The sequence below is a fragment of the Phoxinus phoxinus genome (genome assembly GCF_949152265.1).
Source record: "Phoxinus phoxinus genome assembly, chromosome: 15".
Taxonomy (NCBI): Eukaryota; Metazoa; Chordata; class Actinopteri; order Cypriniformes; family Leuciscidae; genus Phoxinus; species Phoxinus phoxinus.
The window spans coordinates 11,130,498-11,156,865 of record NC_136890.1 but is presented as its reverse complement, the minus strand read 5'-3'; the positions used below and the strand labels follow the sequence as shown (position 1 = coordinate 11,156,865).

Genomic DNA, 26,368 nt, shown 5'->3' with positions numbered 1-26,368 from the left:
CTAACAGTATCAAAAACAGTCATTGCACATTTGGTGACAGGGGTGGTTTGACGCCCAAAAAAAAAAAAAAAAATTGTATTTACTCACTCATGTCATTGCTAACCTGACTTTTTCTTCTCTGGAACACAAAACAAGGCATTTTCATAAAAAAATTTAAAAGGATAAAGATAAAAATGTCTTCCTTTGTCCAAACAATGATGGTCCGATGTTTTTGCTTTCATTAAATGGACAAAGACTGTCAAAACATTTTTCTAAATAGCTTGTATATTTAATATCATGATTCACAGATGAAAGAAAGGGCGAGTAAATTACCATTTATTTTGGGGAAACCCTCACTTCAACGGTTCATTAATGGACATTAAAATATACTGACTCGTATACTTTTGTATTTGAATGTTTACTGTTAAACATCATATCAATGAACAAAATCCATATATTATATATAAAAACACAGGCTATGTGAGTTCAGTTAAGTTTTATTCAATGAATTGAAGCATAATCAAAATTACAGTTCCGCAGTTATTGAAGATAAGGAACAACTTAAATACATGAATGTTTTAATGACATGGAATCTTGAATAAAAAGAGAAGGCACAGGTATACAAAACATTTGCATAGCATCTGCAATAATTAATAAGGCTTCTCATTCAAATTCAGATATAAAATAATTGTTTGGATTGTGCAGAACCAGGCAACGGTGGAAATGCTGTGAATAGTTTAGTGAGCTCACTCAAAGTGATTGACAACACTTGAATGAGCTCAGCAGAAGCTCTTGATTATGAATCTTCTCATAACTGAATTTATATAACCGCAACACAAAAAAACATCTAATTTTGCCTTAATGGCAAACAAATAAATACATTTCCTCCATCCTCGTTAAGAGAGATAATAGTCTCCTCATAGTTACACAAGTGGACAAGGTACAGTAGGTTAAAAACAAGTAAATGTTTACTCCCTGGTTAAAAACATTAATATTAATAATAAGAATATAATGTAGTGGGGAGCAGATTTGCGACCGGTACCGTATGGTAAGACTTCAGTTCTAAAACAAAGATCTTTGGTTTCACAACAGACAATCTTTCAACACTTTTTGTGATGTCAACAGGCTACATGACAACGCAAAAGATCCCGCTTTGAGGAGAGGGTCACATTACCTGAAATTCAGGAAACAAAACTCTGCAAACAGTTATTGCTTGTTCATTATTATCAATCGCCGTATGTCACAAGTATGTACATGTGCTCAAAGGTTGATATCAAGCTTTTTTTAAAGAATGCCTGGTCAACATCTGGTCGACTATAATATAAAAACAAACATGTAGCATATAACAATCAGATTTTGATTAATTAATTTAACAGCCAATTCAGTTTTTCGTTTATGATTTAAAAATATAGGTAGTCAATATTGACCAGGGTACTGAAAATGAACTATATATCCAGTGTAAGAACAAAGGCCTTTCATAATCAGAAGTATACATACAGAAAAATATTTCTTCATTAAGGCATTTCTACAGAGGTAATTCTATAGGGTATTCCAGATAACTACTTAATATAAAAACACTATCCTTCATAAATGAAACACCCCGTTCAGGTAAAAAGTGCGTATAGTGTAAATGTCTGCCCTTGATTTAAGCCCCAACAGACATAAGGCCGCATCAACAGGAATGGAGCATTGAAGTAAGGAAAGTAATGAACGCAGCAGTCAAGACTGAAACAAAGCACTTCAGAGAGAAGGAAAATCATCAAATACAAAACTTAAGACTTCAATAAATAATGCATTAAGAAGCCCTCTCTTTGCCTAAATGGAAAGGTGCACAGAAAGACAATGATATGCTCAATAAATAGGATGTGTTTGTTGTTGGGTAGATTTTTGGAGGGAGATCATACCATAATCCAATCAGGAAAAAAAACACCAAACAATAACAATACCCCAGCATTCAAACTGCCGAATTCTGGCATAGTTGGACCCGATATACTATCAAACATCCACATAGTAAAAATAAGTTATTTGTAAGATATTGGTGGTGAAATCAGAATGTGAAGTCGTGCATTAAATATTGAAGCAAACATGAGATGTGATATTACATTCTGCCTGAAATCCCAAATCCTTCTGTGCATTCCAGACAAATCCCACAATATTAAAGTGTCTGAGTGTTATGATCAGGGGGAAATGTTCTGATCAAACCCTAACACTTGGAATTAAGTGAAAGCAGGATGGCCGGCTGTTCCTCCATGACACGAACTAGCAGGTTATCAATGTAGTTCTCTAACTCCACGATCCTGGAATCTTTTTTGGATAGTTCAGCCTGTTGCTTTACCACTAGTGTGATCAGTTCCTCCTGTGTGAGCTGGGTGAACGGAGCGCTCTCTCCAATCTGGATGCGTAGTGAAATGAAGGAACACAGGGGAAAAAAGTAAGTATAAGTTATACAGCACCAATCAAAAGTTTGGATACATGTGATTGATGTTTTTCATTATCCTAAAACCTATGGATGGACTGATAGTGAAATTTTGGCTGATACCAATAAGTATTTACATATTGTTGGCCGATATCAAAATTCTGTAATATTTTGTCTAAATAAAAGCCAAAAAAAGAAGAAAAAAAGAGAACTAAAACCAATTGTTTCAAATGCTACAAGTAAAAGTAGGGTCACGACATTAGAGTGCACAGTATATTAAATGTAATCTAAATTAATTTCCATTTTTCAGCGTCATTAAGATTAAACATTTTAAAAGTTAACTTTAACAATACAGTAACAATAAAATATTAGAAATGACCATGGACACTTAAATATCCCAAATCAGCCGATACTTGGGTTTAAAAACGAGAATCAAATTCAAAATGAAAGCAGACTTAAACAAATTGTGCCTGCATATGTTTTTCTTCAGACATTTTATATTCCCATTTGTGTTATTTAACAACTTATTCTTCAATGTGCTAAATCAGGGGTCGGCAACCTGTGGCACATGTGCCAACATTAGCATGTGAGCAATATGCGAGTGGTGTACTACATAGGTGAGCGTGATTTCACCAAGTACACCGTGTTCCTGGATCAACATCTGTGTTGATCCTGAAACAACATTCCAATCAACTAATCAGATATGAGGGACAAGTTTACAGTTTATGTCAAGTTTAGGCTTGCAGTCAGGGTTAGGTGCTTCTAATTATTTACCTCTGGTTTAGGGAGAAGTTATGGGTAGGGTTAGTTCAAAAATTTCAGACAGGAATGGTTAATTATGTTGATCCAGGAACATGTCGTACTTGGCAAAATCCCAGTGACAGGTGTATGGATTTCACATACATGCATACAGATCTACATTTTGAGGTAATCATTCCTCACAGTAAGACAACTTGTTTTATTAAGTTACTTAGGAGCTATAAATACTATTAACCGAGCCACTGAAAGCACAACACAGATCAAGACAGCAGATCTATCACACAAGTTAGGTCTATTTGACTGACAGTTGTTCTTGTTCTGCTGCATTTGTTGTGCTTAGCTTTGAGAAGAAGAAAAAAAGCTAATAATGCTATAAATATCGGAGATAGGAGATAAGTACACAGAGTCCTTTTAAATATTCCACAAACATCACAATGATGGTGATGTGCAAACTCTGTATACGCAGTGGGGTTCAGTAGGGTCACATTGGAAATCAAGTTATTAATACCAATTTAAACATGAAAACAGTAACTTGACAAATAAAATAAAAATGTGGGAAAATTGCTTCAGAAATGGCAAAGTGATTAACTAGGAAACTTAAAAATGGCACTTCATGACAAAAGGTTGCCGCCCTCTGTGCTAAACAGTAAGGAGGCAGAAAGTAGGTAAATTACTGTACCTTTGACTTCTCAGCCATTTCCTTGATGGTGATATTCTTTGGGTCTTTGCCCACAGCGAGAAGACTGGAAGACTGGCTCTCTGCGGTGTTCATGGGTTTCACTGGGTGAGGCCTAAGAAAGGAGAGATATAGACATATTATCGAAATGAACATGAAAACTCAACTGCAAACAACGGCAAATAACTAGAGCATTTTCATTCATCCAAGAGGATGTACAATTTTTAAAAAATAAAACAAACCTTTAGTAAAAATGTAAACAAAAGTAAACAAGGGGCCTTGAAGACATACCCACTTTATTTTAGTATTTGATTAAGGAGCCATGGATATGTTTGGAATTGGCGTACCTTATCGCTTATCTCATGCAAATAATTTAGTACTTTAGAGTTGCAAATTTTCTGTATGCACAGATACCCTTAGATTTGCATTTACATTGTAAATGTGCATTTACAACCAAAGCACACGACAGTACATAGGATACTGCATACCACAATTTGTGTTTAACGACCATTTCAGGAGAAATGAATGACCGGCAAAAAGTTAAATTAAAAATCTCAAATAACCTTTCTCAGATGATAACTAGACGCGTCTTTATCTCATTACATTGTAGTAATAGAATACATGCGTCATGTTACGATGTTGCATATTACATTTTTAAATGTTTGTTGCATACTATATTTTTCACACACTAACTGCGGTATAAAGTACATACTGTCTCGGAAGCAGAAAGCAGTTCTTGGCATGTGTTAGTAAACCATTCCAAAGTCACCCAATGTATAACTCCCAACAAAATCAAAAGATCAATAAGAGTACAGCAGAGAAATGTAAAACTCAAGTGTAAGCACCTTTGTGGTAGAGCAATTAAGAATCATGCAAAATAATCACAATCTTCAGAACAAATACAAATTGTGCCCCAACACTCATGCTCACCAGTTAATTTCAGTATATGATCATGTGACCTCATAGTCTTGTATGCATCACTTTTTTTATGTAAGCTTCAATGTGTATGTTATGTAAATCTCACATCTACAGCCTTTCATATGGATCCAGTTTCATAAAACGTACACATTGTAAAGATAATCAATCTAATATGGCCTTCAATAACAAAACAGAACGGAGAAACCCCTGTATTATTTGACACTGCCTCAGTTCTATTTACACAAGTCTTAAAAGACCATGACATTTTGAACCACAAATAGCAACAATCAATAGCAAATCCCCAAGCCCACAATCCCAACCCTCAAGATCCCAGGAAGTAGTAACCAACCACTAAGCCACCAATTGAACAAATGCCGAAGGCCAGAGATTGATTGAGGTAAAATAAAAGCTGCTGATTTGAAAGCTGATGGGTTTAGCCCAAAGGGGGTGACAGACTGTTAGAGGAGTTGTTAGTAGGGGTCGGGATAACTTCTCACCTTCTTGAATTAGAAACAGCACTTCCACTACTAACTGGCTGAGCCTCAGATGGCGAGACCCAAGCACGAACTGTAGTCCTGCCCCCAATAGGGGATTCAGATGTTACTAGGGTGGGTTCAGTTCTGCTTACTGGAGCAACACTAGTTACAGTCAGCTCAACGTCTTCGGCATCTTGTGAAGACTGAGAAACGGATCGATCCAGACTACTATCAGCTTTCCCAGTAGTTGTGATCTGGCGAGAATTTTTCTTTCTAAGTGAAAAATTTCTATGAAATGATACTCTGGCTTGTTCAGTAAAGCTGGGCGATTGTTTTCCGCGTTCAAATTTTGGTGCGGTGTCGTTTTCAGAAAAATTTGTGAATAGATCACTTTTTCTTTTGTTTGCAAATTTGTTATCTTTTTTATCATTGGTTGGCGCCTGATCTTCAGGAATTCCCATTGTCTTTGCGCCCCTTGTGAACAGGACGTCTTCATTTGTGGTCTGCTGTGGTAAAGCCCAAGGATCTTTAGATATTAAGTTATCATTTGGGAATGGGTCATAAGCAATTATTCCCTTCCCCTCAGGTTCATTAGTCAGTTTTCCCAAATGCCGTTCTTCTGGAATTGCAGCAGTTTTAAGGTGATTTGCTTCAACAAACACATCTGTAGAAATGTTTTCCTTCTTGCCCTTGTGTGGATTCTCAACTTTGTTGTTTTCTAACATAATGGGTTGAGCTGTTACTTGCTTGTCTGGTTGGACTTGTCTGACTGGGTCCTTAGCTAATGACTGTTGTCTGGGTTTGACTGAAGGCGCCTCTTTAGCCACATCACCAATCTTTGAATTAAAATTTGGAATGGCTCTGGCAGCTGGCGTAGGCTTCTCTTTTGGCTGGGAGAGTTGATGGTTAATGGCATCAGGAGTCGGAGTCTTCCTTTCCATCTCCTGAGGTATATGTCGACTTTGGACAGCGGGAGGTGACTTATTTTCCATGTAATTGGAGTTTTTAGGCTTATTGACCGTAGCATATAAAGGCTCTCTGATATGACCATGTTGGACATTAGGCTCAACTGATGGTTCTGGTGTTGCAGGAGCTTTGGGTGGAATGAGTGCTTTGTGCCTAGCAGGTACATCATTATTCCTTTGGTGCTGGTTAAGGTTTGCTGAGGTTCTGTCCTTTAAGGCCGCATACTTATTTGTCATCGGCTTCGCTGGTCCATCTACATTCACCTCTTCAGAGAAATCCCAGTTCCTCTGGTTTACCTCTGCGATAATATGGTCCCAACGTGTCTGACTCATCACCCCATGCCTCTTCTTGGGAAAGAGGGTTTCATAGTCTGGAAGAGGAAGAGCCGGTCTATCTTTGGCATTCTGGGTATGCAATTGTCCCCCATTATCAGGAAGGCTTTCAGTCTTGGACGAGCCCCCATGATTACCAGGGGGTAGAGGCGCCTTTCGCTTCTTGTCAGATTTGGGAGCTGAGAGGTTTTCCATGGACTCACTTGACTCAATGAAACTCCTCTGAGGTTTAGGAGGTGCCAAAGATGAATGTAGATCGGAAAACATAACAAAAGGCTCAAGTGAATCAGTAGAGGGGGATGGGGAAAGTGGAGAAGCGTGGATAGTGTTCTGGGTGTCTACAGAGTCTGAAGGGGATTGGGAATGGCTATTATCGGTTTCAGGCAGTACACTCAGAGCCAATCTGCCAAAGAGTAAAAACATAAAATGGTCAACTTACAGCTATGCCAGTGCTTACAATCCAATACGTTTCTGCCGGGCATTACTACAGCAACTAAAAACACTAAGTTCAATCAATTTAATATGTACAGCACAGGACCCTTCTGTTTGAAATCTATTATCACAACTCAATACCTGACATCTACACTTTACATGAACCACTGAACATTCAAAACAATAGAAACAATGTCTTCTTACTATTAAATGACTTGCCTTGCACACACGCACAGTTTAAAAAATAATAATAAAAAAAACAACTTTTACAACATAAAAATAAATTTTCTATTATTAAATGTAAGTATTAATATTTTACTTCTATTCTAATTTTTAAACATAAACTCCAAATAAACACGAGGAAATGTACCATGCACTTCCAAATCTAAAAGGTTCACAGAAACAAAGGCAACAAAACATCATCTATTCCTGTCTCTTTCTATTCTCAGCTTTTGAAAAAATTTGTTACTCACCATAATAGTTAATCACCACAAAACAGAAGTTCCTAAAATCCCTAGAACTCCCAGTACAAATACAGTTTTCCCTAACACGAGGTCTCTTAGTCACTGTCTGTAAGAGTACAAGATCATCATCTTTCACAACTTAGCACATGACGATCCAGTACACATTCCTTCCTCCACTAACCAATCAAATGCCTTCGTCAAAACAGGTTAAGTTAGTTGCATAGTGTCAACATGCAAATCATTTAATACAATAAAACCTACTCTGAGCACACTTTGTGGTCATAAAAATAAACAAACACTGAATGCCATAAATAACATATACATTAGGCTATTAGTATGCGTTCAAAGTAGGTAAAGGTAAACTTATGCACAATTCATTTAGGCCTAGCCTAGGCGTAAAGTATTTCAGGTACAGCACTCAACAGAAGATTGAATGAAGAGCTTTTTATTTGACTAAATCACTGTGATACAACATATTCCACTTTCACCCAAGGGTATGAAACTCAGTCATACGTGAACCGCCCCATCTAGTTGAGAAACAATGATTTCATCCCATCCTTACAGAAAATCCACACCCATACACACACACACACTTCCACAACGGGATAAAGCTGTGCTGAGAGACAAAAACAAAAATGCTAAAAGCTAATGGGGGTCTTTGAACGAGAAACACTTTCAGTAACAACCTCAGTGTGTAGCAATTTGAGCCGTTTCGCTAAAACTACTATGCACTTACTCTCTTGACCTGTTATTGTGCACAACTTCAGATCTTCTGTTATTAATCATCTGTTAAAGCAATGTTCGCAAGTCTAAATGAAGCAGTTGTTCTTTAAGAGCAGTAGAGTAGACAGAGGTGAGAGGAGTCGAGTTTCAGCCTGGGTTTCCCTCAGCTCTCAGGTGGCCAGATACTAACTGCATTACACATCATTCAGCATGCAGCCTCAGCATGAGGTCGGCTGAATATAATACAGACCTCGACATTTTTAGTTTCTTTTTAGATCTTATAAGAATGCTTAAAAATATGGTGTTTAAAAGAAAAGCATGGAGCTCAAGGGTAGAACAATAGATAGTTCCCTGGGGTTGATTTACAGCTGGCTGAAATTAATGATAATGATAGTTAATTTATATGCACATGGAAAGTTTCATCTATATAATAATAAAGTTTCCACTACAAACCCTTTGTTTTAAAACATAAGAGTCCAAATTTAAGTGTTTTGCTTAAAACAATTTATTAATTATATGTGCAATTAAATATGATATATTATATATTAAATATTATATATTTTATTATACCAAAATGTTTACCTGTCGTGTACGTTACGAATCGTATATATATATATATATATATAAATAAGATTTGTAATGTACACGACAGGTAAACATTTTGGTATGTATGTGTATATATATATATATATATATATATATATATATATATATAGATTATATAAATATAATCGTAATGTATACGACAGGTAAAAATGTTGGTGTCCGTAATACTTTTTATGTTTTATTTTATCAAAAATACAGTAAAAACAGTAATATTGTGAAATATTACAATTTAAACCAACTGTTTTGTATTTTACTCCAATTAAAAATGTGATGGCAAAGCATAATTTTCAGCATCATTACGCCAGTCGTCAGTGTCACATGATCCTTCAGAAATCATTCTAATATGCTGATTTGGTCCTTAAGAAACATTTATTATTCTTATTAATGTTGGTAACAGTTGTTCAATATTTTTTTGTGGAAACAAAATAAATATCTTCTTTGAGGAATAGAAATTTCTAAGAACAGCATTTTATTTAAAATAGAAATCTTTTGTAACATTAAACATTTCTTTACTGCCACTTTTTAATCAAATTAAATGGATTCTTCTTGCTAAATAAAAGTATTAATTTATTGGTTTAAATCTCAATAGCCCAAGACTTTTGAATAGTAGTGTATAATGTAAGAACTAAAGCAGTAAAAATCTAGTTAAATATCATTAAGGCGTTGTTTTTCAATAATTGAATACAAGTAAGCATTAATAATACAATATTAAGCAACAATATAACAATGTACAGAAATTAACAGAAATATTTATCTAGTTATATTTTTGCTAAAACATTTTAATGACATTAAATTTACTAAAGCCTTTGTTTTTTCTTTTGAACTTACTATTAAAACACCTGTATGAATGCACATACACGGATATACTGCGGGTAAAATAACAAAAGCATTTTTAAAATGTCAAATAATGTTACATGTTCAAATTATTATATGTAGGCCTACACCTTTTAAGCATTTCACATTAAGTCACCTCTGTCTGTGATTATGATGCACATAATATCCACACTGCACAGAAACCCTCCAAAACTCCCTCACTGATATGAACGTTTAGATTTATTTGAATGCAGATATGGTTTGGATCACAGTCTTTGTGTTAAACCGTTTGGGTACAGAGTTAAATGAATGTTTCTGTTGTTGATTAACGTACTGGGTGTTCTGGTACGTAAAGCAGATGCGGGCGGTCACCAAACAGGACCCGTGCAAGACCCTGCTTAAACTAGTGTAACAAGCACTACAGGAAACTTACTGCTAAATCAATTGTGCATTAAAATCATCAAAATATTGCTTAATATTATCTCACTATTAAATGCATTGCTAATTAGTGAATATTCACCCAGCCATAAATCAAGAGGAGGTTCATCGATATGTGCACTCACCTCGGCTTGACGGCAGACACTTTCGCTGTGCGACTGGGGAAAGCAATGGCTGGTGGCGTTGGGGTGAGTGTGGTCCTAGCGCCGCTCCGTGGGTCCGTGGATCTCTCTTCTGGGGCTGGGTTATCCGGGGTGAGGGGAATGTCTTCAAACGGGTTTATGGAGGAGGGCACATCCAGACGTTTGGGTTCATTTATTGCTTCCTCTCTCTTCTCCTCCTTCTTCCTTCCGATGCCGAAGAGAGAGGAAAGGCGTTCGGTGACTCTGGACTCCTCGTGGTGCCGCTGCTCCTCGGCCCGCTGCGTCTCCTCCTCGCTGCCTTTCTTCTGCAGCTCTTCCTCTTCCTTGCGCTTCTTCTCCTGCTCTTCAAGTCTGCTTTTCCTCTCTTCCTCTTGTTTTCGCTCTACTTCTTGCTGCTTCCTTGACTCTTTATCTTCCTGTCGGTCCAGCATCTCTTGAAGGCTTCTTCCTCCTGGTTTCCTACCCTTCTCCTTCTCCACCGCCTCTACTTGACTGAGGCTCCTGTCCTCTAGAGGGCTCTGTGAGGGAAGAGGAGTTTTGTCTTGCACTTCAGACTTGTATGAGGGGATGCTCAGGCCTTTAAGTGAGTCGATGGACATGTCGGACGCATTTCTTTGATGGTGTTTACGAACATCCTCAACTGAACCCTTTCCTGAGCTGTTCAGACTGAGTGTGGAGCCAAAAGCAGCTTTCGGATCTTGTTCCTCAGCATAAACATGGTTGCCGTTGATGCACATGTTATTCTGCTCCGGGATGTTTTGTTTAGAGCGGCTCAGAAGAGAAAAGAGACCAAGAGACCCTTTGCTATCTGAGCTGTCAGTGCGCTTGTGTCCCAGAATTTTAAACCTCTTTTTCACTGCAAGAGAAAATAGAAGACAATATGTATTAAAACCGCAATGTCCATGAGGTCCAAAATGTATTTGGATAATGTCAGAAACTTAAGAAACACCTAAAAATGTCAGACTTTTTTTTTTTGTAACTGGTGTTGAGGTGAATTTTAGTAGATGTATGAGCTACATATCAAATTATATTTATATATATTTTTAAAAAAAGTAGTACTAACAGTAATCATAATGCACTTAAAATTAATTAAGGCATTTTAGCTCACTGTTTTTTCTAATTTAATACAATTTAATACATTGTTGCAACAATACACAGTAATAAACTATTTATTTACCTACATACACTAGGAATAAATTACATTAAAAATATATGATATAATAAAATAGTTATTTTTAGGGCCGGGACTTTAACGCGTTAATTAAGATTAATTAATTACACAAAAAATAACGCGTTAAACATTTTTAACGCATTTTAATCGCACTTATTTTTGGATGAGTTTAGGCGGACCGATTATACTGGAGCACCAACTAGCGTTCACAACTTCCATAGACAGTATTTAAACGATAACTTCTAGCGTTGCCACTCGTCCCGGTTTTCCAGGGATTGTTCTCTTTTTTGAGCGACAGTCCCGGAAAATGTATATTCTTTCCCGGGACACGTTTTTTTGTGAAAATGTACTTCTAAAGTAGAATTTCCTGGTTTCAAATTAAACCGTTTCCGTCTACTGTTACTTTGTTGTCTTCATGGTTGTGTACATCCAATCCTGTGTCCGTAAACGGGTAAAACAGTGGATTGGCCAATGCCAGGCGTTTACTTTTATTTGATTGGAAGCTCAACTTATTGCCTAGCAACTGCCTGCGCTGTCGGTCGCGCGCGCATCAACACACATCCAGGACTAAACAGCGTGAGCAGTTGCTAGCTAGCTTTAAAAAACGTTATATTTACATCTATTGTGTGAAATTGGGGGAGAGACGGACGAGGAGGATAACACAACAAAATCGGATGAGCCACCAGTGTCAAAGAAAAAACTATTTACAACCTATAAGAGCATGGTTGTGAGCTGTGCAACAAGGAATTCGGAACGGCTATTGCTAACGTTACACTTAATGGCAAAAATAGCACTGGTCTGCTGGACGTGGTTAAACAAAAATAAACAATATTTTGTTGCTTAAGCTTATGTATTCAGTCATTATTCAATGGTATACTAAAAATCCATGTGAAAAAAAAATGACTTCTCACTGTTCTCAGGTCAAATATTTATATGCGATTAAAATGCGATTAATTTTGATTAATTAATTACAAAGCCTCTAATTAATTAGATTACATTTTTTAATCGAGTCCCGGCCCTAGTTATTTTATATTGTGATCATTTCACATTTTTACTGTCTTACAGTATTTTTAATTAAATAAATGTAGGCTTGCTGAGCATAAGAGGCTTCTTTCAAAAACATTTTAAAAAGTATTAATTACTTCACATTTTTTACTGTTAGTGTACATTTCTACAAAATAAAACATTTTAATGAATAAATGAATACATTTTATGGATGATAATTATGCAAACTGGTCAAAGCAGACATTTAAAAGCTTAATATAAAGGGGGAAAAATAAAAGGTGGAGGGGGTACATATATTTGGACTAGATGCATGACCTTTGACCTTACCATCAGGAGAGTCCACATTAAGGCCGGACGATCTGCTGCTGCTGAGTGAACTGTTCTTCTCAGGCAGGGTGCCTAGGGTTGACATGGACTGGGACACATTCCTTTGGAGGTTTGTCTTTGGTCCAAAAAAGGATTTCAGTTTTGATTTCTTCTTAAGAGTGTCTGAACCACCCTCTCCTTCTCCTTCACTGTCGGATCCCACTGAGGAGGGCACGATCGCAGAGGCAGAATCCGACAGGCCGTCTTTCTTCTTACCACGAATTTTATCCTTGAGCTTGGAGATGCCAGAGCGAGGCTTGTCTGACATGGAGAGGTCAAACATGCTGGCCGACAGGTTATTCCTCATGAACTGAATGTCCAAATGAACTTCCCCTCGGTCCTTCTCTTGTTTCCCATTCTTATCCACCAGCTTGTACCAACTGCAAAGAGAATCAAACAAGGTTTGCATTAGATTGTGTTAAGGTAGTGCTCTTTTTTTTTTTTTTTTAAAGGGGCCCTTTTATGCTTTTTGACATTTTCAACTTTCTTAAGTGTATAATGTTGCTGTTTGAGCATGAAAAAAGGTCTGCAAAGTCAATCCAAAGGGAGTGAAACGCCTCCATTGTGGTGTTGAGTTTTCTTCCGGTAATGTACACATCACGATATTCCTCATTTAAATTATTCCCGCCTAAGGCATAATAATAAAAAAAAGGAGTGAGGCCTGGTTGAGTTGCATTAGTAGTGTTGAAACTCGTGGTACAGTCGACCAATCAGAGCACATTGCAGTTTTCAGAAGGAGGGGCTTCATAGAGACAGGAACTAAAGAGAGCGTTACTGACAGGAAAATAGGAGTTGCAATAATGTAAAAAATGTGTTTCTTGAACATTCAAATATGAAACCCTATCCTAGAAGACTCCAAAAATAAAATCAATACTTTGAAAAATAGCATAATAGGTCCCTTTTAAGGATTGTCATTTATTTGAATTATTTCAGCTTATTTAAAGCTACACTTTGTAAGATTTACTCCCAGCGGTTAAATTGTATATGACTACCAACTGAATATTACTTTCTAGCCCCTCCCATTCCAAGGGCGTTTTAACTCCTACGGTGGCAGTCGCGAGTAATCTCCCCCTCGCATTCGTCAGGGTGCCACTGAGTGTAAAAGCGCAAAAGGCAAAGCTTGAATTTCCAGGTATGTCATCTTTGGCTAATGCATTTTCAAGATGGAGGCGCAACTGGCTTCCCTCTTTCGAGCGACTTGCTCATATGTATTCTGAATGGAAGATTCTACGTTTGCGAGAATACTTGATTAGTTGGTGGAAGTAATGAATGAGCACATAATTTTGAAAGAACAAAGTGTTTTTTTTGCTAAGAATCAACTTAAAAAATGACAGCGTAGTTTTAAGTCTTATTTTTAAATCACATTAAAGTAAATACAACTATTAGAAATAATTTGTGCTCATTAAAATAAAGCTAAAATAAAAAAAAATACATAATTATTAGAAAAAGAACACTTTAAAAAAAATTATCTTGGCAAGTAACTAAAATAAAAATTAACTAAGTTTTTTAAAAAAGTGTTAAAATAGTAATAAAAAGGCACATAAAATTACTAAATATTAACAATACTAAATAATGCTAAAATAACATTGCATATGTTACATAAGTAATTTATGATTTAAGTGTAATTTTGGAAACATTTCATATTGTTGCAAATTTTCTTTAGTCTTTTGTAAAGAAAATGTTACATATATTTTTTAAAGGTAAAAAAAAAAGAGAGAGAGATTTGTTTGTGTGGGGAAAGAACTGTAGGAGAATCCTGTAATCTCTGGCTGGTACATTATTATTATTATTATTATTATTTTTATTATGTGAGAATAACAAGGCCACAGAGTGATCATTAGCATTCATTGTACAAAAAAAAAAATGCTGCACCTGACCAATCAGAACTTAATAATTTAGAGAGTCGAACATGACTTTATCATAACCCTATGAGCACACGTGATTAAGTGGTTAAGATGATACCTTTTTTATTATATAAGCTAAATTCATGGGTTTAAATGGTGGTGGGATCAAAACTAAATTACTGTATACAAATAGAGAGGCCAGAATTTCACATGGGAGTTGAACCCTGTGCCAGTAAATGATCCAGGTCAGAGAAGCCCTCCTACTGATGAAATAAAGGGAAAAATGTCTTTGTTTAGCCCACGCTTGTCCACTCATTTCTACTCTGCAATTTTTTCAGCAGAGCAGCAGGTAGGAGAGTTCTGGAGTTCAGTATCTGTAATCATGAACAAGCCATTATCCACCCACGCTGTTGTCATAATAGACTCCTGAACACTGGGATCATGGGTAGTCTACAGTCACACTGACACCAAACAGCGGCTCCCACAGATGAATCAGATTAAATGTGGCATGTGCTCAGAGGAAGCAGCTGCAGAAGAATGCCAAGCATTTAGGGTTGGACCCCCACAGGACAAGCGTTTTGGACAGACTGCTGCTAAAATTTTAAGGAGAATCATGAACATTTTTCCCTTTTAGAATAACACGTAAAAGCGATTTCAGGGCTCAACAAGAATGACCCACTGTGTGAGAGATTCAGCAATGAATTCATACGATTTTGGCAACTCGTAAAATATGTACGATTTAGCAAAAAACGTACAAATTCTTACGAGTGAGGTCGTACGAATTAGCCACCTCGTAAAATTCGTACGAATTGCCGTGAGATCGGGTTGAAATGCCCTCTATGTGACCAGGTGTAAATGGAATCGTTTTGATAAATCAGATAGCTATCCGATCTGAGAAAACGCATGAAGTGGCCAGGTGTAAACAGCTAAGTTAATTATTATTACTCAGTACTTTAATGTATAATTTGGTAAGTTATGTTTGGTAAGTTACAGTAGTGTAATTAGTACAGTAATTCAATTTTCTTTCTTAAAAGTATTGCATTACTTATTACTACATTCCAAATCTCAACCTCAATCAGTTGAACAATACAATACATGAAACTGCAGTTTTAATTCCTTCAAATAAACAATAGCCTATAAAATTATATAAATTATGCTTGACGTTAATTTAATGGGGTTTTTTTCCCCTCACAAAAGTCAACGTATTGTGGCCGGATATTATATTAAAGGAGACCTATTATACAAAATTCACTTTTGTTTGCTGTTTGGACATGTGTGTTGGCAGTGTGTGTACACAACCACCCTACAGTGATAAAAATCCACTCAATCCTTTTTTTAAATCCCCATAAATCATAAGCAGTGTCTCCCAACGACCTGTTTTCAGAATGCGGCTTTAGTGACGTCACTACAGCCACAGGCCCCGCCCACGAGTGTTGACAGACACTGCCGTTTTAACTTAGACCCGCTCTGATCGAGGTCACAGCGAGTTGTACACATCCGCCATTGCTGCACTGATGAGAATGTCTCCCAAGCGTTGAAGGTGTTGTGGCATTCACATAGCTCTCTCTATTTACTCCTGAAATCTGAGCCAGCCGCTGAAGACGAGTTGGGTTCATTTTGTTTTTGAAGAAAAAAAATAATAATCTACTGAAATTTGTTTATGTACTTACGCACTTCTTATACTCTGGTTACTCAGCTCTTACATTGATTTTCTGGAGTAAAACTGACGCTTCATCTTTTGTGACATACAATAAACTTGATTAAACTCATCAGTATATTTTGTGTCATCATTCAGACGTGGTCCTACAGCAGGCTTGTATTGATAGTGGCTACAATCAATGACACATAGGTTATAACCGTAATTAAACTAAACTATACCTGTTCTATCTCCAAACAGCATATATTCTCGGACTCTAGGCATTATTGTCCGAGTCGAAATGAGCACCGTTATTGTGAGTTTCTGTTTTGATACTATCATCTTTCGAGTTTGTTTACTGAGCGCGAGCTGGTTAGGCTCCACCCCCTGTGCCGTGAACCAGCAGCTCATTAGCATTTAAAGGAGACACACTAAAACGGTGCGTTTTTTTGACCCCCAAAAAGTGACGATTTAAACATGCTATAAAAAATTATCTGTGGGGTATTTTGAGCTAAAACTTCACATACACACTCTGGGGACATCAGAGACTCATATTACATCTTGTGAAAAGGGGTATAATAGGTCCCCTTTAAGACTAGTCAAGGGTTAGGGTTAGTCAAGGGTTAATCAGCATTACGTTTTCATATCAAATTAGACCAATCTACATTTTTACGTAACTATGAACAGTCCTGAAGAAAAAATGTGATGACTAACTTGGAAAAGTCTTATCAGTTTATGCAACCGGCCCATGAACTCAGCGTATTAAAGCCTATTTTCTAAAAAAGCCAAAACGTTCTTACTTCAAAAGGTGTCCAATAATGATAATGAAAAATCATGCATTATAAATTCAAACCCTTTATATAACATATAAATATATTTCATTTTCATTGAGCCCTGAATGCGTGTACATTTTTCAGTGTTTTGTTGTGCAGCAGAAACTCAAAGAACTTCAAAGAATACTGTAGTCCCAAATTCCAAATGGGAAAAACTATAAACCCAAAACCAGGAAACACAGACTATCAGTCCGTTAGTGGACTGTATACACTCGGACCACAGCAGGAAACTCAAATCTGGAGTTTCGGGGTGGGGAGAGACTGAAGTGAAATCAAGCCTATCAGCAATTGAAGCTCAAGGAATGTTCATGAGGTCACTGTTTAGAATTTGATAAGGAAAGTTCTTTCAAGATAATCCAGACCTATTTACATTATCTTCTTCTCCAACGTTTGTTTGGACCAAAGGGGAGGTGAACAACAGATGCTTAAACAAAGCACAAAATATCACATCAAATACAGATATGACTTGACCTTTTTCTTTTAATAGATCGCCTTGCAGTAAAACCCATTTTTAGTCTCTTCCATAAGCATTAATCTTCAATACATCATCTCGCGGCTCTCAGGTATCGATCCAAATGGTCATGCCTGAAAGACCTTTGTTATCCGAGACAACATTCGAAAAATTTGACGAATGGACTTCATGTGAACATCCAACACATTCCTCGCAGCTAATCTAACACATGCACACACACACACACACACTGGTTTATCTCTTTATACAGGGAAAAAGTAACTCAAACAAACAAGTGCGGCTCCTAATCTAACTTCAGCTGCAATCATTAACTCTGTCTGAGAAGGGCACAGTGAACTACATAGATAAACATAAGTCACATTTATACAATAATCCTGGAAGTAGATCTACTGAACGACTTCATCCAGCTTCACATTATGACAATGACACAAGTCTGGTTTAAGTGATCAGTTCACGCACGTAAAGGACGAGCCTTTGTCTCTTAGTTACACTCTTTTTGAGGGACTAAAAGACGGCTGTCAGCAAGGTAGGGTTCCAGCAAAAAGAATGTTTCATAAGCAACTCCGGTGTTGGATGTAAGAGTGAACATGACAGTCTTCATGTACTCCCGACATCAGAGCCACCGTAGACGCAGTGGATTAGTTGTATGTTTTCGAAGGGACTTGCGCCCTCATATAACTATATTTGTTTACCGGTATATCTGCGCGAATCAATTTAAACCAGACTGCTTTGTGAACGAGGGTCAATACAAAACACAGGTATTGCTAAAAAAAAGTTGTTACTCAATGAGGGATCAGTACAAACTGTTGGTGATCCAGCTTATCGTCTCCGGAGCAATACTGGTCACGGCAGTAATGAAAGGGAGAACACGCACTTTATCACAGTTCATAGGAGTTGTTTGTTTTACAGATATAAAGTTTCCAGTTTATTAAGCACCCCCTGAAAAGGTGTGTATAAATTGGTTTACTGTTAATTGTAACAAATGTGTTTATGTAATTTGCTGTGTAATATGTTGATGATAATGCAAGAGAGATAGAGAGAGTTTATGGACTTTAATGTGCACTTCTTATACTGTTTATTCAGCTCTTACAAGTACAATAAACTTCATAAAGTCATCAGTAAAGTTTTGGCCATCATTTAGACAAGGTCCGCTACAACAGGCTTATACACTAAGTGGATAAAATCAAGATGACAACATAAGTTATAACCGTAATTAAACTAGACTATAGCCTGCATATGTTCATATATACATGTTCTATCTCCATACAGCATATATTCTCTGGCTAGGCATTATTGTCCGACTCCGCTTCAAACTGAACACCGCTACTGAGAGCTTTTTAAGCCATTTTCAGTGCGTGAGATTGTCTTGTATTGTTGCCGATATGAGCTTTTGAAGCTCCGCCGTCTTCTTGAAATGTGGCTCAGAAGCAGCAGCTCATTTGCATTTAAAGGGACACAAATAATAACTGCCAACTGGCAATTTTAACATGCTATAAAAATTATCTGTGGGGTATTTTGAGCTAAAACTTCACAGACACTTTGGGGACATTAGAGACTTATTTCACATCTTGTAAAAAGGGGCATCCGATGTCACCTTTAAAATGAAGATCGATTAAAATCGATTACTCAACATTGTCACGCAAGCCCAAAAATCCCCACACAGTTGAGCAAAATGGCAGTCCAGTATGGCACATTCAGTAATTATTCAATAATTATAATGTAACCGTGTAATAAAGAGGCAAATGTCAAAAATAAAACTATTAAATGCTCTTAGAGGACTTCCTCTTAATAAAGTAGCACTGCTGTTAAAAACACAGCAGTTTAATCCTCCTCACTGAAATAAATTAAAATTAAAACAAACTATTCCTCTAAAAAAAAGAAACCAAATGAAAATGATAAACAATGCTAATTTAAATTTGAATTAAACTTGCCTAACCTTGCTGTGAATGGGACACGAAAGGGTTAACAGGAACCATGAGTTCACACCGATTACTTTTATTTGTTTCAGGTGCACAAAACCATGTTGACAGAGAAACTTTAAACCAAGGGCACAGCCACTGCGAGACTGCAAAACAAACTGGTGCAGCGAGTTTCGTCTGCTCTTTTATTTATGGGATAACAAATGATTTCATAAAGAGTTTGAGAGGTCATGTGACATGGGAATAGTTGGCCTAGATAAAGTTTTAGCAAAATAATTTGAAAAAAGATCCACTGAGGTTAAGAATGACCCACACCTTAGTCTAAATAAACCTGGACTGAAGACTACGTACGGATACTTACACAGGAGAATCAAAAGATGGAGAGGCGTTAAAACATGACAGGCCTGGGACTTTAAAATGCCTTGGAAGGGGGGAAATGCCATATTAAATTAAGATAAGAACTGTCTAACTACTGATATTATTATTATATAGTTTTTGTCTCATATTGGATATTCGTATGAGACAACGATCAGCTGACCCACACCTCAATGTCAAAGCTGCCATATCAACATTACCCTGAAGTAGGACAGTAACACGACACCAGCAAGCTCAAAGAAAAAGAGAAGGCAAAATTCAATCCCTTGTGTGCTCGTAATGAGAGGGAGAAAGAGCGAGAATGAAAGAGAGAGGGCTTGTGTTTTATGAGCAAAAAGACAACGTGCTTGCAGTGCACAATACTATAATGAAGTGCCAGTGCCAACATTTTCTCAGACTGTCAATATTGTCTGATAATAAATTAATATGGAGGACTTTTTGATTGCAAAATAAATTAGACTAGAAACCTCGATGGTTCTGGACTTGATGATGATGCTCATATCACATAAGAAGCTGGATCCAGCTTTGTTTCTATATCTGGAAAACCATGGTCACTATGAAATTATTTGTCAATGCAAATCAGGGAAAATAACAGTTGACGGTCATATATACTCCTTATACACTTTATTTTAAGGTGTAACTCTTACAGTGTAATTATATATTTAAGTACTGTAATAATAATTAACTACATGTACTTACTAAGGTTAGGTTTTGGTTGAGAGTTAACTTAATTGCAAGTGATTATGCATAATTTACTGTACTATGGTAAGTACATGTAACAAGGAAACTGTAAAATAAAGTGTTACCCCGATCTCTATCGCTTGGTTAGATCTGATGCTTCTATATGTGAGCTCTCAACCAGTTATGCTCCTCCCTTATTTAATAATAAATAAATACAAAAAAGTTAAGTTTCCTGTTATTACATCCATCTATCTATCCATCCATCCATCCATCCATCCATCCATCCATCCATCCATCCATCCATCCATCCATCCATCCATCCGTCCATCCATCCATCTATAATTTCTGCAGGTTTGGTCATCCATATACTAAGGCATTATATTAAGACTCTATATCATGCCGCCATGGAAGTTATGGACTTTAACAAAAAATAAAAGAGCAAATAGTTACATTATGTTTCATTCTTAGTACTTTTGGAACACGAAGACAGACAACATGAAGAGAATGAACAAAGCCTCTGACCTTCAGTGCTAACAGAAAATATGATATTATGCACAAGACTCATCAGATCTGAGATGATTATGGGAGACAATACAGTCATTCAGTGATACTTAAGCCAAGACCTCCTTCAAAACACACCTGCTTGAAATAATCACACATTTTTTAAGTGCTTATCTCTCATTATGTCATAAGGAGCTTTGCATTCCTATTTTACATCGGAAGCCTGCATGGATACACCCAAACATTCACGTCACAACTATTACCATACTTCACCATTACATAGTCTCAGGTGCAGTACACACCTGCTTTAAATGGCAAGCATGTGAACTGGGGCAAACCCAAGGCAAATACACAGATCTTACACGTCCCTTTGCTCTCGGTTTTAAACCAGAATAGGAAGTCAAACCAATAGGCAAATAAAAGGTCCTCTGTATTTGAATGAAGAGCAGCCCTCATTAGCAGTGAAAAAGAACAAACTTTTTTTATGAACACTTTTTTCAGTAAAAAAAATGTATTATATTATATTATATTAATATATATATATATATACACACGCATTTATTAATTTGGTAAGTTGTTATATATATTTTTTCTATTCTATCAATTGTTCTTAGAAAGTGAATAGTAATTATTATTATTAACGGTAATATAAAAAAAACAATACAAAACATTTATCAAAAATGTTCATGCAATCATAATATATTTCTAGTATAATTTAGTCACTCTTACAGATTTCAAGCAGACTGTTTAAACCCTAATTTTCTTAACATAAGGCCATATTACAGTTTTAATATAAATTATGTTCCTCTAGTGTCTTTAAGTTGGATTAGTATTTAAATTACTAAACTGCATGAACCAGATCTATCAAAGGAAGATAACACTGTGTTCGCACGCACACCCGCACGCACACACACGCACACTCTTAAAGGTGGTGGAAAGTAAACACCTATGTGTGTTGATATACACCACTATCCCAACCTAGGGTGTCACTCATGCCTGTCAGTTAATGAGTAGTAAAGTTTTGTACTGGGCTGGGATGGGTGGAGAGGAATGTAAAAACGGCATTATTTGTAATTCAGTTAGACTGGTTGTGTAAGATTGTGATGGACCGTTTTACTATTAGTCACATTTGCTTGCTTGGAATAATAAACTATGCCTTTTCAAAAGCATAGCCTACATCTGAGGGGGGAAAATTGACCCAAGAAAATGAACAGAGCCATTAATGAAGTTGCCACCAGTTACTCCTGATATTAATAATTGTTCTAGATCTGTTATAAGTAACTTAAAAAGGGCTTATGGCACACATATTTTTATCTTAGCCTAATTAGTCGGAATCATATTGACTGAAAAAAAGTCAGAGTAAAAAAAGCTTTTCTGTTAAAAGTGAACCAAGTAATTCTACATGGAGCTGAGCTCACCCTCATAAATGCTGACATCTTGAGATCACATGACAATGATGGATTCAATGGGCCAAGTTACTAGTAACAACAACAATAATAAATGTTTGTTTTATATTGCACTTTTTCTGTGCTCGAAAAGGTACAAATGCTAAACAAGCAAACCCAGCAACAAATATGGTCATCATGGACATGGTCAAGATCATGGAACAGATCATGTGTGTGATCCACTGGTTCAAACAAGCAGACCCTGATGGAGCAATGAATCAAACGGGTACGACAATCTGCAGCGCAACATGAACAAACGGCACAGGACCTCAAACTCCGAAGGCCACAGGGCAAAAAGACATTACTTCCCGTTCCCTCTCTTAAAGGCCAGAATAGGAAGTCGACTGGACAAATCAGTAAGCCAACCTAATATGCAAATAAAGGGAAACTCGCATGCCTTCTGTTTTTGAATATGAGCAGCCCTCATTTCCAAAGGTGAAAAGCTGGAGAAAAATTAAGCAACTACTACATTGAAACCAAACCAAACAAAAAAAAGCACAAAGTTTGTGTTCCGTTTCTGTGGTGCCTAGCCTATTTATTGCCTACATTTTCTGTTGAACTAGTTCTTGTTATTTTTTTGTCAAGAATTGATATTCAGTTCCTAGCATTGAGACAAGGCAAACATGACTATTACTCATAGGGTTAGGGCCAATAATAATAATAACACACGCACATATACTATATGAAGTTATGTGTGTGTGTATAATATATATATATATAAATATATATATATTATACATTCATATTCACTATATTAACAGCTCAAATCATGTGGCTTTTTGAGTTTTTGTGATCATAGTAAAAAATGTTGCTAAATGTGTGTGTGTGTGAGTGTGTGTGTGTGTGTGATGGGGGGGGGGGAAGTAAAGGCATATTTTCCAGTAAAAGGAAAACTGGAAATATGTGGAGAACTTGAGGATGAGCTCTTTTCAAACAAACACCTAGCAACACCTTAGCAACCACACAGCAAAATTCAGAAAACCTAGGCAAACTTATAACAACATCCTGGTGGCAGATCAATACCTAAAAACATTTAAAAACTACCTTGTTTGATTTGATTGGCCGTCTCGAACATTTCGGCATTGACGAGCGCTATTATACTGCTTAGGAAACCCAGCATAAAAACTTAAAAATTTTTGTCATCCTACAAACAAACAGAGCGGGTGCGTAATGAAGTGCAGAATGAATAATATAAAATATGGGGGCAACAATTTGGCCTTTCCAATTATCTATAATTTCCATCAAAATATAGGGAGGTTACCCAGACAGCAACATAGTGTCGGCCCAGATCCGGCCCACATCTGGTACTGGTTGAATCCACATGTACCAGGTTTGGCCCTGATCTGGGCAGACACTATGTTGCCGTCTGGGTACCCTGTGTTGCAGTGTTATAAGTTCAACAAAACTATGTTTGGAGCTACCTTATAGTTAATTAATCCAGAATTCATTATTTGAAGTGAATTGTAGATGTGTCATCATTTACACCCCACAACCTATTGGACAAATATTTTTTTAATATAGCCTATTATGTTGACTCATAGGAGAGGGGAAAACATGTCGTGGATGTACCCAAACATAACTGAAAATGAGGAACAGGTTGATTAAAAATAATTGTAGTTAGTACAGTTTTTTTCTTTTCTTTTTTTTTTCTAAATAGCCTGTGACGTGTGACGTAGCTGAATCGTTCCTGCCTGATCACATTTCGATGTATCCAGTCAGTCATCACACGTATATTGTAAGAGATGAAATATTACTGTGTTCATAAAAACAAACACCTAGGAGACGAAATGTACTTTTACTTGACGAACATTTGTTTTAAAAGGGTGGAGTACTGAATCCTGCCATTACAAAAGAGGAGACCAAAACATACTTTGATGAACTGTTTGAAAGCTTATCGCTTTGAACTTTTCAAATCGTTTGAGTCATAATGGGATGTTTTTATGACGCAAATATACAATGTTATTCCCCCATAGGACAGAATGACACTCACTCGGTCTTTTTGCGTGATCTGTTGGCGTGGAGGTCCACTAAGTTGACGACAGCCTGTCCCAAGAACTTGTCCAGTCCCACCGGGGCTCGGTGCATCGCGATGATGTAAAGCGTGCATCGCTCCGCGTTCCCCTGATGGAAGAGCGGCAGATCGAACGTCGCTTCTTCCTTCCATTCGGGCGATACGCATTTCTCCGCTACGGACGTGGAGAACTTGTCCTTGCCCACCTGCATGATGGCATAAGCGTCGTTCGTTCCATTTTTGCCCTTGATCCGCAGGTTTCGCGCTTTGAGCACTGTTACCTGAACGCTGGTGGGATACCACTGCTGGTCACCCAAAGACATTCTCAGTTAAAGTCCAGGTTCAACCGGGACGAAAAGTTGCGCTTTGTTCGTTCGATCCCGCTTGGTGTTTGTCTTGTATCCGGCGTCGCTCTGGCTCCTGTGTGTAACTGTTTGGGAGATCGTATATAAGCCCCGCCCCTCACGCCTGACGTCACTGTGTACCCAGCGTTCAGGTGATGCAGGTATCAGATCATTCTTCAGATTATTAAACTATTAATGAAGAGCTTTCGATAGAATACTAAACTCTGTGAATAAATATATATATAAATCCCGGCCACTTTTAACAACGTTGCACCACTTTTAATATTTGGTCATGACTTTTTAAAGAACCATTTTAACCTCGAAGTGCGATGGCAAAGGTGTACAGTAAACGATGTGGGTTTGTGTACAGTATCAGCGAGTTGTTTTGCAACAGACATCCAATCAGAAACTGCCTTGCCGATTACCTCATTAAATATTCTTGCACGTGTACAGTCACAATCCCTTCACGTCTGAGTTCAGTTTACCTTAATAGAGATTTTAGAAACGGTTGAAGAATTTCCTTATTAGCGTTTCCTCAATTTACTTCCTTAGACGTTATCCGTCTAAGATGAATCATTAAGCCTAAAGCTCAGATAAAAGCTTAAAGGGAGAGTTCACCCAAAAATAAAAATAAATATGTATTTTTTTTTACTCACCCTAGGGTTGTTTCAAACCTGCATGAGTTTCTTTCTTCTGTTGAACACAAAATAAGATATTTTAAGAAATGTTGGTGACAGTTGACGGCACCATTGACTTGCATAGTAGGCCATTTTTTCCTACTATGGAAGTCAAGGGCTACCATCAACTGTTTCATTACCAACATTCTTTCAAATATCTTCTTTTGTGTCCAACAGAAGAAACAAACTCATACATGTTTGGAACAACTTGAAGTGTAAATGGTAATATACAAAAGATGTTCTCTGAGAAGGAGGGTACAACTTAAGGGGAAGGGGACATTTTAAGACAAATAGAGTTAGAACAACAAGGAAAATATTGTGTTTATCAATCTGCAGAGTTAAATTGTGGAATAAACTAGATGAAAACTTAAAGAAATGCCCTGGCTAACATATTTATCTTCAAAAAAAAATTATACAGAAAAGATTTTCAAGAAGTATCAAGAAGTAGCCTACTGTAGGAAAGTAGTGCTCCTTTGTTATGAGTTTAAATACTTGTTAGTAGTCACTTTGAAGTAGGTATATGTAGGTATGTACATGTGTATGTATATATGTATATATATAGGTATGTATATGTGTATGTATATGTGTATAGATGCAGATAACAAAATAATAATAATAACATAAAAATAGTTAATTAAAGGAATGTAAGAATTAAAGGGGTAGGAGTACATAAGTTTTACTTCTTCCTACTCCTTTTCGCACATGAGATAGAAGTATGTTCACACAGATACTTTGTTTGCTGCTTTTTATATTTTTTCTTTTCTTTTTTCTTAATGTTTTGGACATTATTGTATCTTATTTTATATATTGTTTTCCTTCTTCTCTCATGTTCGAAAAAAAAAAAATTCAATCAATCAATCAAATGATTAATAATTTTTGGGTGATATCCATTCAAGAAGGACACACATAGAAAACAACAGTGAGAAATAATTGTAAAGCCATCATCT

At 36.8% G+C, this 26,368-nt stretch overlaps 1 protein-coding gene across 1 annotated transcript; it reads right to left on the bottom strand.

Annotated features, from left to right (window-relative positions):
• Positions 1-391: 391 nt before the first annotated feature.
• rab11fip1a (RAB11 family interacting protein 1 (class I) a) lies at positions 392-24,903 on the bottom strand. Its single transcript, XM_079638483.1, has 6 exons — positions 24,380-24,903; positions 12,645-13,063; positions 10,124-10,997; positions 5,246-6,925; positions 3,834-3,945; positions 392-2,371 (listed from the first exon to the last, which is right to left on the bottom strand). Exons 1-6 carry the CDS (start codon positions 24,721-24,723, stop codon positions 2,183-2,185), a joined length of 3,618 nt encoding a protein of 1,205 aa, XP_079494609.1. The 5' UTR covers positions 24,724-24,903; the 3' UTR covers positions 392-2,182.
• Between the last annotated feature and the right edge of the window lie 1,465 nt (positions 24,904-26,368).